The sequence below is a fragment of the Cricetulus griseus genome (assembly GCF_003668045.3).
Source record: "Cricetulus griseus strain 17A/GY chromosome 1 unlocalized genomic scaffold, alternate assembly CriGri-PICRH-1.0 chr1_1, whole genome shotgun sequence".
Lineage (NCBI taxonomy): Eukaryota > Metazoa > Chordata > Mammalia > Rodentia > Cricetidae > Cricetulus > Cricetulus griseus.
The window spans coordinates 3,133,529-3,146,746 of NW_023276807.1; the positions used below are offsets into that span (position 1 = coordinate 3,133,529).

The 13,218-nt window shown below is 40.8% G+C and overlaps 1 protein-coding gene across 2 annotated transcripts; it reads left to right on the forward strand.

Moving 5' to 3' along the window:
- The first annotated feature begins 1,814 nt into the window (after positions 1-1,814).
- Positions 1,815-3,512, forward strand: LOC113838168 (zinc finger protein 58-like). Of its 2 annotated transcripts, none has more exons than XM_027433989.2 (2): positions 1,815-2,699; positions 3,157-3,512. In XM_027433989.2, the coding sequence occupies exons 1-2, from the start codon at positions 1,826-1,828 to the stop codon at positions 3,510-3,512; spliced, it is 1,230 nt and encodes a 409-aa protein (XP_027289790.1). In that variant the 5' UTR covers positions 1,815-1,825. The 2 variants fall into 2 exon arrangements, with proteins under 2 accessions (XP_027289790.1, XP_035308776.1); XM_035452885.1 differs by lacking the exon at positions 3,157-3,512 and having other exon boundaries at positions 1,815-2,510; positions 2,550-2,551.
- Positions 3,513-13,218: the final 9,706 nt, after the last annotated feature.

The window sequence follows — 13,218 nt, forward strand, 5'->3', positions numbered from 1 at the left end:
CAGGTCACAGTTTTAAGGCTTAGATTGGATGGTTGTATACTTGCCTCTGGCACAGTTTTACTCCCTATTTGCAGCTCTCCATAGCAAATGGCTTATAACTTAAGGATCTCAACAGCTTTTAGCCTAAGAATGCAACCCAGTCTTCATGCTCATCCTTAGTGCAATGAACTCTCCTCACTAGTGCTCTGACTGCCGTGCAGAGATGACTGCAGTGATGCTGACCTGAAATCACAAAGGAGAATTCCTGATCTTTGAATTTTGCATCTTTCTTATTACAGATTGGAACAAGATTTCCATGAACAACACATTCAATGGAAGGATAATATTCACAATATACAAAGAATTCAGTAAGGAGATTCCAAAAAAAAAAAAAAAAAGAAAGAAAGAAACCCTCAATATTCCATGAAAAATTGTGGGACAAACTAAACTGAGAATTTTCAGAAGAAACACAAATGAATGGTAACCACTTAAACAAATATTCTGCATCCTTGCATAACTGGTGGAAGCACCAGTCAGGCTGACCAACTAGGGCAGAATCAGGCTCCAGGTGCAGTGCTTTGAGTCCATCTGCCCCACAGCTACTCCATCTATAAGCTGCTGGGTCCCATGGAGGAGCTGGGTCTTGGTAACCCTATGTCTCCCCAAACATTGTGAGCTTCTGAGGTCCACCTGCCAGCACCTGACTTGGAGATATTTTGTAGCTTCAGTCAGCACTGCTTGCCCTGCTGGGAGACTCATTCGGTGGGGTTGGGTGTGTTGGAGTGGCAATGTAGTGCTTCCTGTGGGATACAAGTTTACAGGTAGAGCCAGCAAGTTTTGGGGAGCCCCTGATTAAGGGAAAATAGGTGGATGGCATGGTGGAACTCACCTGGGTCATTCCACAACCCCTCCAGGACCTGCCTAGTCAGAAGATCACCCCAACTCTGAGCAACAGCAAGATAGCCCAAATAAATTCCAAGGTGTTCTAGTATTTCTGTTGGGGGGGGGGAGAAAAAAACAGACTATCAGTCTTCCCTTGTTGGCTCATGCCTTTAATCCCAGTACTCCGGTGCTAGAGGCAGGCGGATCTCTGTGAGGAGGATGCTAGTCTGCTCTACAGAGTGAGTTCTAGGACAGGCTCCAAATCAATACAGAGAAATCCTGTCTAGAAAAACAGAAACAAACAAACAAAATGCACCAAACAAAAAACCAACAGACAAAAAAGAAAAGAATTAGTCTAGTCGTAGTGGTTCATGCCTTTAATCCCAGCATTATTATTATTATTATCATTATTTTGTTTTTTTTGTTTGTTTGTTTTAAAAGACAGGGTTTCCCTGTGTAGCTTTGGAGCCTCTCCTGGCGCTCACTCAGGAGAACAGGTTGGCCTTGAACTTGCAAGATCTGCCTGCATCTGCCTCAGAGTGCTGGGATTCAAGGCGTGTGCCACCAACACCTGACTTAATCCCAGCATTCTTTGTTTTTGTTTTGTTTTGTTTTGTTTTGTTTCTGGAGACAGGGTTTCTCTGTGTAGTGTAGCTTTGGAGCCTATCCTGGCACTCCCTCAGGAGACCAGGCTGGCCTCGAACTCTCAGAGGTCTGCCTGCCTCTGTCTCCTGAATGCTGGGATTAAAGGCGTGTGCCACCAATGCCTGGCTTAATGCCAGCATTCTTGATGCATAGGCAAACACATCTCTTTGAGCTCATGACAAATGGATTTTCAAATGGAACTCCCAGAAAGCCAGAAATAATACACAGTAAAACATCTTCAAAAACCTTAAAATATCCACTCCTGCATGTTTTCCCCAAAGTTGGGTGTGAGTCCTGCTGTGTCTCTGACTTGGAGGATATGCTGTCCTTCTGGGATGTGGCCATTGAGTTCTCTCCAGAAGAGAGGGAATGCCTAGATCCTGCTCAGTGGAGCCTGTACAGGGATGTGATGTTGGAGAATTACAGCAACCTTCTATTCCTGGGTCTTGCTGTCCCTAAGCCACACCTGGTGACATTTCTGGAGCAAAGACAAGAGTCTTCAGGAGTGAAGAGACAAGCAGCAGCCACCGTGCACCCAGGAAGAATACCCAATGATTATAACATTTATAATGAGACTATTGATTGTAAGTCACTATGTATTCCATGCAAGAGAATTCACGAAGGAAAGAAACTCTACAATTGTGAAGAATGTGCTAAGGCCCTTAGTTCTTCTAAAACACTTTCTATACATCAGAGACTTCGCACTGGAGGAAAATCCTACACGTGTATAGAATGTCATAAGGCGATTAATACACGCTCATCATTTTTTATTCCCCAGAAAAACCATACTGATGAAAAAACATACATGTGTGAAGAATGTGGCAGATCATTTTACTATCCTTCAAAGCTAAAGCAACATCAAAGAATTCATTCTAGAGAGAAACCCTACAAGTGTGAAGAATGTGGCAGAGCATTTTATGATCCTGCATTACTGAAGAAACATCAAAAGATTCATTGTGGAGAGAAACCCTACAAGTGTGAAGAATGTCACATAGCTTTTCATTGTCATTCAAGCATTAAGAACCACAAGACAGTGCACACAGGAGAGAAACTTTACCAGTGTAAACTGAGTGAAAAAGGATTTACTAAGCCTGCTCTCCTCAATGAGAACAAGACAGCTCATCCTTCAGAGAAAGCCTACAAGTGTGAAGAGTGTGGCAAGTGTTTTTGCACATCTTCATACCTTAGACAACATCAAACAATCCATTCTGAAAACTGTTGCGTCTGCCTCGACCAGCAAGGGAAATGTAACACACAAACTCTTCTTTAAGCAGTTTATTCAGGAACCTTGAACAATATTCTTCTACTTCTACCTCAGCTTCTACCTCGGCTTCTACCTCAGCTTCTACCTCAGCTTCTATCTCTACTTCTATATCTGCTTCTAGATCTACTAGCCCCCTGGCAAGCCCTTAAAAGCAAGCTCATTACCCAATTAGCTCACGCCACCTGGCGATCCCGGATAGGTCACAGCTGGAGGAGGCACACCAGATCCACTAAGCACTTCCAAATAAGGCTTGTTTACAGCTAAGCTTGGTCTCCCTGGCTTCCAGCCAGGTGCCATCTTGGGGCTGTGGCTTCCCACAGAAGACAAGTCCCACAAGTGTGCAGAGTGTGGCAAAAGGTTTTCCTCCTTTACATACCTCCAAGAACATCAGAGAGTCCATAGTGAGGAGAAACCATACAAGTGTGAGGAGTGTGGAAAATCTTTTTTCTTCTTTTCATCCCTTATACGACATCAAACAAGTCACTGTGAAGAGAATCCTTTCAAGTGTAAAGAGTGTGGCAGGTGTTTTTACTCATCATTTTCCTTTAGAATACATCAAACAATCCATTCTGAAGACAGTCCCTATAAGTGTGTACAATGTGGCAAACAGTTTTCCTATTCTAGGTGTCTTCAGGAACATCTGACAGTTCATACTGGAGAGAAACCATACAACTGTGAGGAATGTCACAAATCCTTTCATTATCAATCATCCCTTAGGAAACACAAGAGTGTTCATACTTGAGAGAAATTCTACAAATGTGAAGAGTGTGGCATATGGTTTTCCTCATCTTCATCTCTTAGACGACATAAAAAAAGAAAGAAAACAAAAAACAAAATTCATTCTGAAGACAGTCTCTAAAAGTGTGATGAATGTGGCAAAGACCTAGCTAATCTTTATATCCTTACTCAACACAATACACTTCCTACAAGAGAGAAATCCTACAAATGTCTTTAAAAGTTTACTTCTTCAATCCTTAAAACATGTTAAATGATTCATTCTCAGTACAAACTCCATGAGAGTGTGAAGTGTGGCAAAATTTTTGTTAAGAATTCAGATCCTATCCAACTTTAATGAATGCCTAATGGAAAATATTAAGTTAATTATTTTGGAATGTCAACATGAACATCTCACAAATGCTAAGAATGTCATCACAGAATGGTAGAAATTTCTCTTTGCAGTAACCCCAACAGTTTGTTCAAGCAGCGTGTCTGAAACTTGCCTTGATTAGTGAGTCTCTTTTGTAACTATAAATGTTCCAGGAAACCTTTCCAATGTCATAAATTTGTCCATTGGTTTCCTGAAATCTAAGATCTGCGCTGTGGCATAGTTACTGAGTGTTTTTCCCAGTGGAGTCCTCTAAGCTCCTGTCATATTTCCCCTGGTGTATAGGAAGCTCTTTCTCTCTGGGGTAGTAGGTTTTCAACCAGCATCTTAACTCTTATTGGTAGAATAAAGAGATAGAAACTCAGTTAAAAGGAAGAGAATGCACTTCCAGTCTAAGGCCTCAGGAGCAAGGTGGCTGCAGCAGCTGTAGAGGCCCAGTCATCAGGTGAGGCAGTGAGAGTATCAGGTACAGCTGCTCACAGAGCAATAACCGCAGGAGAGTTCTAGAGTTCTCAGTCGTTTTTTGACTGGATTTAAAGTGTATTCCACTGATGGTAACTGAAGTGATGTTAATTTGGTGATATACTTGTGCCTAGCTAGGTGATAAGGCCTAGAGAGAATATAATGCTAATTAGAACAAATTCTAATAAGTGGATACAATCTAATGGAACCCAAGTTCTCATCATTATACTGACAGTGTCAGCAACCCTTCAATACCCACCAGAAAATTTTAATTGTGTTGTAGTTGAAGAATAAACACAGATGCAAGTTAGTCAAAATATAAAGAATATTAGCCTGTGGAGATGCCCAATCTAAAAGTGACACCTGTGTCACACATTGTAAAAGAAGTTCCCTACACACATCTAAAGCCCAAAGTCAGGGATTCCTGAAGTAAAAGTGGGAGAATGACTTTCAGGGCCAGATATACTAGATACCTGCAGTGTGACCTTAGAAATTTTGAAACATTTCTAGAACACTGAAACATTGCTAGACATGTCAGTACCATTTCATGTTTGAACATACTGTGGCTGTTACTACCTAGACAACACTTACACAGGCTAATCCCTGCCATACAATAATAATGGAACGATAAGCCATGCCACCTCCCCCCAGCTTTCCTTCCCTCCCTCCTGCATCCATAGTGATCACAGCTGGTTTTGTTCCTGGTCATCTATCATTTTAGAGTTAGGAAGGAAGTGTAGCAGGCAACTGATTTTGCTGTTTAGAAAGTTAGAAGACCATACATCACATACCTTCCATCATTGAGTTTTCTTAAAAATAGTTTATTAACATGAAAATGTCATATGCACATTAGAGAAAGCAGAGACAGGAATAAACCTCCAGATTACATGGCAAACAGAATATGCTTCCAGGCTTAATTTCCGTCATAGATAATAACAGAGAAAGTCTGCTGTGAAGAAGTGGAGATTTTTTTGTTGTTTGTTTGTTTGTTTTTTGTTTTTCGAGACAGGGTTTCTCTGTGTAGCTTTGGAGCCTATTCCTGGCACTCGCTCTAGAGACCAGGCTGGCCTCGAACAGAGATCTGCCTGCCTCTGCCTCCCAAGTCCTGGGATTAAAGGTATGTGCCACCAACGCCCGACTAAAGTTTTTTTTTTTAAAAAAACAGAAACTTTGTTCAAGCATCTTGAACAAAGATCAGTTTGCTGTGTGTATGTGAGTCTATGTTTTTGTCCTGTTTGAGTCTTGCAGACCTAGTTAGTAATTTCCTCAGAACACAAGAGGGAGATTTCCTTACGAATGGAAGTAACCTTAATGGATACACATTTGTGTTGTATGATATTTTTGCTCTTTGGCAGGTCTACCACTCAGCACTCAAATCAATCACACATAGAGTCCTATTATTATCTATCTATACCCGGCCTCGTTTTGACTTGCTTTTCTTAATTTACATTATCCAGTCTGCCTCTCCATTTTGACAGAAAAGGGAAAATGTTGTAGAATATTATTTTAAAGTGTGTTACTTTTGTTTATATTGTATTTGTTTAACTCTGTGAAGCATTGTTACTGTGCCTGTCTAAAACACCTGATGGTCTAATAAAAAACTGAACAGCCAATAGAGAGGCAGGAGAAAGGACAGGTGGGGCTGGCAGGTAGAGAGAATAAATAGCAGGAGAAATCTGGGAGAAAAAAAGAAGTAGCCAAAGAGGGACAAGGCAGGGGGCAATCACCCTGCTACACACCTTGCCACAGAGTAAGAGTGAAAATAAGAGTATAGAAGTAAGAAAAGTAAAAGCCCAGAAGACAAAGGTAGGTGGCAATAAAAGGAAAGCTGGCAAGAAACAAGCCAAGATAGGCCTAGCATTTATACTTAAGAAAATAATAAGACTCTATGTATTTATTTGGGAGCTTGGTGGCCGGCCCCCCATAGAATAAAACAACCAAGAATATTTTGGCATACCCGTGGGCCTCAAATTTACATAGGGCCTGAGAAAGCTTGAACAAAAGGATACAGCTCCTTTAAGTGATTCTGCCTGCTGCGGAGCACTTAAGCAGCCAGTATGTGAAGTAGGAACAAAAATCTAAGTAAAAATGCCTGCCACACTGCAAGCAGTATCATTCTAGAACTCTAGGGAGGTTCAATACAGTTCTTGGTCCCAGACTTCCAACAGGACTGTGTGCTTTAGGTCTTGCTTTCACAGCTAAGAAAGTGGATGGAGCCAGCTACCATAGCTGCAGACACACCACTTAGCAGTTTAAATTTTGTACTTGCAATTGAAGAGGCTAAAAGATAAGCAATAATAAAAGGTACAAATGGAAAAACCCTCAATAGGTTCCAGTGTGTTTAACAATGGTGTAGGCTTAAGAAAGAAAAGAAAATAAGTATAGACAGTCACAGAAAGAATTTTTTTAAAAATGAAGTCTTTCTATCTCTAAGAGAAGTAAAATAATGTAAAAGAAAAGAGACATGTAAGAAGGGAAATACACTGGGAATCTGGATCCTGTATGTTATTGTGTTGATTTTGAATTTTTTGATTGTTGAGGGGCAGTCAACAGCTGTGAACTTGACTGCAAAACTGAACCAACCTTGATACTTTAGAGTTATCTTAACTTTAAAAAGGAAGTTAAAAAATGTGGTTTTTGTTTGTTTGTTTGTTTTGTTTTTCGAGACAGGGTTTCTCTGTGGCTTTGGAAGCTGTCCTGAAACAAGCTCTTGTGGACCAGATTGGTCTCAAACTCAGAGATCCTCCTGCCTGTGCCTCCCGAGTGCTGGGATTATAGGCCTACACTACCACTGCCTGGCCAAAACTATTTTTACTGTCTCTCAACCCTATACATTTACACCTCTTTAGTGACCAGGCTGGTCTCGAAGTCACAGAGATCCGCCTGCCTCTGCCCTCCCGAGTGCTGGGATTAAAGGCGTGGGCCACTGCCCAGCCTAAAAATGTATTTTTCAAATGGAAATAAAAAATGCTTTGGAGTTGTTCCCACAGGCAATGAGAGGATGTGGATTCTTTCAGGGATAATATGGATCAGGTTGTTTAGTCAGGACTTGGCCATTATCTCAAATTTTCTCTCTGGGACCCTAAAGACACTTCATCCACAGACAGGAGGAAGTATTGAACAGAAAACAAGGTCTACATTCCCATGATTTCGTTGTGGTTTGGGGATTGTCTTTGATTATTTGGTGTGTCATGGATGTTTGTTATCATTTAGGGGAATATAGTGTATTGATACAAATTTAAAGTTATATTTGTTACACTGTATATATTTTCTACTCTTGTTTAAAGGACTTTTGTATATAACTGTTTTTACAACACACTATATAGTTTCTACTTTTAAGATATTGTACCTATGTAGATCATTTAAATATATTAGGTAAAATTCTAATTTTTGAAAGCTATTATTATAAACTATTTAGGATAATCAGGAAACATAAGTTAGTAGTTAGTCATCTAAAAATCCGATTTGTAGATATGTTAGGCATGTTTTCAAGATCATATAGAGATATTTTTTGAATCACTAGATGGCCTTCAAACATTCCAAATATCCACAGAATATGGTATTTAAAATGTTTTGTTAACACAGGGTTTTTCATGACAATGACACACATCTACTACTGGTAGTACCAATTTACTTCAGAGATGATGATCATTGAAGAAACCGCTTATAGACATGCAGGACACACAGGAAAAACTGTTGAACTCTGTCAAAACAAAGCAGGAGAGTCCTTCAAATTCCTACTTCACAGAAGAGTCTGCCAGACACGAGGGAAAGTGACTAACGAACTTTGCCAAAATAAGACAGGACAGTCCAAAATTCCTGCTTCATAACATCTGCCAGATACTTTAGGCCTGTAGGCTGAAGGTGGATGCCCCAACATTGTAGGGGAACTCTGGGTGACTGTCCAGGTAGCCTAATGTCTCTGTTGTTAGATAATATAACATCCTTCTGGGTCTTTGATGGAGGTGAAGACTAGATAGTTATAGTCGTTGTTTTTCTTAGTTATGATAGAAAGAAATTTTGTATAAAACTTTGGTTTCACTAAGATAGGATAGATAATGGATTATTTTCTCTAAATTTCCTAAACATAAAGGAACTGAATATTATAATGTAACTTTACCCGATAACTGTTTTTGCTGTATGTAGTTATACTTTGTTAGAGTTAAAACCTTTTTTGACCAAAAAGGGGAAGTGTAGAATATTATTTTAAAGTGTATTACTTTTGTTTATGTTTCATTTGTTTAACTCTGTGAAGCTGTGTTACTGTGCCTGTCTAAAACACCTGATGGTCTAATAAAGAGCTGAATGGCCAATAGAGAGGCAGAAACAAGAATAGGTGGGGCTGAGAGATGGAAAGAATAAATAGAAGGAGAAATCTGGGATTTAAAAAAAAAGACAAAGAAGGAAGAGTGCACGAACAAGTCTAATGTATCAGGTGAAAGCCTGACAATCATTTGTGCTAAGAGAATGTGTGTGTCAGTCTTTATTGCAGGGAGGGAGCAGTTTTATATGCAGACTTACAGCACATTGGAAAAACTCCAGGTGCAAGAGTTGGTGTTTTCACAACTAGATGTCGATGCCAGTGGGGCAAGGCCGGGACTGTGAGCCAGGACTAGAAAACAGGATGCACCTGCGGTTATTGGTTGATAAGCAACTCACAGAGACCCTGTGGTTGCTGGGGCCCAACTGAGGAGGACATCAGGGGCTAGCTACCCAGCTACTCAGCCATGGAGTAAGAGTGAAAGTAAGATTATAGAAGTAAGAAAAGGACCAGAGACAAAACATAGATGGGGATAATTTAAGTTAAGGAAAGCTAGCAAGAAACAAGACAAGTTAATGCCAAGCATTTATAATTAAGTAAGTAATAACACTCCATATATTTATTTAGGACCTGGGGGGCACCCTCCACAGAAAGTGAAACAATCAACAATTGGGTGGCCTCAACTTATATACATTTGATGTCCATCAATTTTTCTGTAAATCTTTTGAGTACACTTTTTTGAGGGCTAAATAGCATCCCTTCGGGTAGGGGAGTGGGTGCTGCCACAATAAGAGCACAAGAAGAAGAGGAGAGGAGAAGAAATGGAGAAGCAGATATATTGAGTTGGGGGAAGAATAGTGGAGAGAGAGCAGGATGAGAGATACCATATCAGAGGGAGCCACTATAGGTCCGAGAAGAGATCTGGAACTAGAAAGATCTCCAGAGACCTATAATGATGACACGATCTGACAGTCCGGGCAGTGGAGGAGAGGATGGCCTAGAAGCCCCTCCCCTAGAATGAGAGTGATGACTACTCTCTATGCTATCCTAGAGTCCTCATCCAGTGGCTGATGGAAGCAGAGACATACACAGAAAAACACTGAGCTGAATTCTGGAACCTAGTTGAAGAGAGGGAGGAATGAAGAATGAAGGGGTCTGTACCAGGTTGGAGAAACCCACATAAACAGTTGGCCTGAAAAAGGGAAAGCATATCGACCCCAGACGCTTTTTGGGAGGCCAGTACGGGACTAATCCAGCCCCCTGATCATGGATGCCATCGGGGAGGCCCCTGAACTCCTGGGAGCCTCCGGAGGTGGACTGGCTTTTTGCCCTGGTGTATGTGGGGGACTTCGAGAGCCCATCCACTTGAAGGGATGCACTCTGTCTCTGAACACATGGGGAGGGACCCAGGCCCAGCACAGGAAGATTTGGTGGACTTGGTGGAGCCCCGGTTGGGGGCCCTACCCTGCCTGGGGAGTGGTGGGTGGATGGGGTAGGGGGTAGGTTGGAGGTGGGGGAGAAGGAATGGGGGTAAGGGGAGAGAGAGGGGAATTACATGTGAAACAAGCCTGTTCCCTAACTTGAATTAATAATAATAAAAAGAGAGAAAAAAATAGCATCCCTTCTGTGTGTGAATATAAAGACTAATTGCACTGAATATGTCTGCCTATACCTCCTTGGGTAGAATAATGTACTGGGAGACACACTGCAGTTTTCCAATGTCACTAAGGCCTTAGTGGAAGATTAACTGTCACATCTTCAAATTAAATCCAGACACAGAGAGAGGGAAAGAACCAGTGATGGACTCCTGCCATTGTGATGGCAATTTTTTGTTGTAAACTTGACTACCCCTCTAATGAACTACAAGCCAGACATTAAAGGAACCACCGTTACAGATGATTTTTGATGGATTTGCTGTGGTTCAAGAGGAGGGAAATACTCCTTCTATGAGGATATAGAGGAGTGAAAACACACCCTTAATCCGGATCATGAGGCCAGAAGACACACCTTTAATATCGCCCCGGCTTCTGATGAATGACTATTTAACAACTTGGAAGAATGAGGCTTTTGTTCATTTGCTACTTGCCCTCGCCTGGTTAACAAGTCCATTCCTTCACTGGGATTAGTGTCTATTTCTTGGGTGTTCCAGCATACAGTGAAGATCTGCCAAGAGATCCAGCCTTGTGGACAGAGAAAATTCAGGATTTCTGACTTCAGCCTGTAATTCCAATACATTGCAGAAAGGGGGGGGGATTGGACACTGTGTAAGATGCTCTTTTGCTCAGAGAACCTTGACTCATACAGTCACCAAGGCTCTGCCCCCATGAATTTCACCACACAGACAAACACTCATGCTTAAATGCCTGATACTCTAAGGACACTTCTCATTCAAACTAGCCCAGTGATTTAGTTCACATCATCTCAGGCATTGTGGGAATTTGGTTTCCATTAGCTACTGCTGCTTGGAAAGCTGTGGAAATCATGGAGGTGAACTTTCTAGGAAGCAAGTCAATGGTGGACAGAGGACTTCTGTGCAATGGCACCAGCCACCTGATAACCCAGATCTAAAAGGAACACGATGTCCACAGTCACATGGATTGTGAATCTGTTTGATATCTGAGTCCACATTAACCCTTCCTTCCTAGAATTCTTTCCTTCCCAGATCCTCAACTGGGACTTGATCACAACCACAATAAAAATGGCCAGGGCACTGTTAAGTTACAGGAGCTGAGAAAGCAAAGCAAAACAACAACACTATCAAATCTTAGAAATCCCTGAATGGTTGGTACCTGGAATTTCAAAGAGGAATTATAGCTAATTCAAGATACTAGTCCATGTGTACACAGCCTGCAGCTAGGCCTTGTCCTTCAACATTGGAGTCTCTGTTTGATGCCTACAAAGCAGTAATGAGGTACCAATGAACCTGATAGTGTTGGACTTCTCTAATTAACTGAACCTCAACATAGTGAGTTTATTTCTCATTTGGTTGGTTTTCCTTGCTGGGGTTTATGTTTGATATTTCATGCTCATAGTTACAATATTAGGTTTGTTCTAGTGTTAATTTTTGCCTGTGTATTGCCTTTCTTCATTAATTATTATTTCATATTGGGTTTTGATTATTATGTCTTTTATTTTCATTTGGATTCTTTGTTCCTTTAATATTTTAATTTTTATTATATATAATATTAATATATTATTAATTATATATTAATATATTATTATATATTAATTATTATACATTATATATATTATATATTATATAATATATTAATATATATTATTATATAAATATTAAAACTTATTTAAGTATATATCACAATGCCCAATCTGATTATACCATTTCCATGCATGCCTTACTGTGCTTTGATAATATTCTCCTGCACTACTTCACTTTTTTCCACTATTTTTTATTTAAATTAGAAAAAATCTTGTTTTACATGTCAATCCCAGTTCCCTCTGCCCTACTTCCTCCCCAGTCACCACACCAACTAACACCCTACCTATCCCATACACTTTCTGCTACCCAGTGGGGGTGAGACCTTCTATAGGGGGTCTTCAGAGTCTGTCATATATTTTGGGATAGTCTCAGGCAGCATCCCTCTATGTGGAATTGGCTCCCAAAGTCTGTTCCTATGCTAGAGATATGTACTGATCTACTACAAGAGGAACCATAGATTTCCAAGGTCTCCACACTAACACCCACGTTCAGGTCATTCCCATGCTGGTATTCCAGCTATCAGTCTGGGGACCAACAGCTCCTCGTTGTCCAATTGAGTTATTTCTGTGGGTTTCACCAGCCTTGTTTTGAACCCTTTGCTCATGACTCTTCTTCAACTGGGTTCCAGTTCAGTTCAGTGTTTAGCTGTGGGTGTCTGCTTCTGCTTCCACCAGATGCTGGATGAAGGTTATAGGATAGCATATAACTTAGTCATCAATCTCATGATCAGTGGAGGGAATTTAGGTAGCCTCTCCTCTCTTGGTTAGATTGCTAGTTGGTGGCATTTTTGTAGATCTCTGAACATTCCCGTAGTGCCTGATTTCTCTTTAAAACTGTAATGGCTCCCTCCGTTAGGTTATCTTTTATCTTGCTATTCTTCCCTCATCTCAAACTTCCTGCCCCCTCATGTCCTCCTAACCTCTCCTCTTGGAACCTTCTCATTCTCCTAGGTGCCTCACCCATCCCCCCATATTCCAAATTTGCTCAGGAGATCTTCTCCCTTTCCTCTTCTCTGGCGGACCATGTATCTCTCTCTTAGAGTCATCCTTGTTTCCAAGCTTTTCTGGCGACCGGGACTGTATGTAGGCTGGTAATCCTTTGCTCTATGTCTAAAATACATATATGAGTGAGTACATACCATGTTTCTCTTCTTGTGAGTGTGTAACCTCACTCAGAATGGTGAATCCATTTGCATACGAATTTTAAGATTCCCTTTTTTTTTCTCAGCTGAGTAGTACTCCATTGTGTAAATCATTACCTTTTCTCTATCCCTTCTTCAGTTGATGGGCATATAGGTTGCTTCCAGATCTGGATATTAAATAATGCTGCTATGAACATATTTGAACAGATGCCCTTGTTTTCTGGATATACTTCTTCTTTTGGGTATATGCCTAAGACTGGAA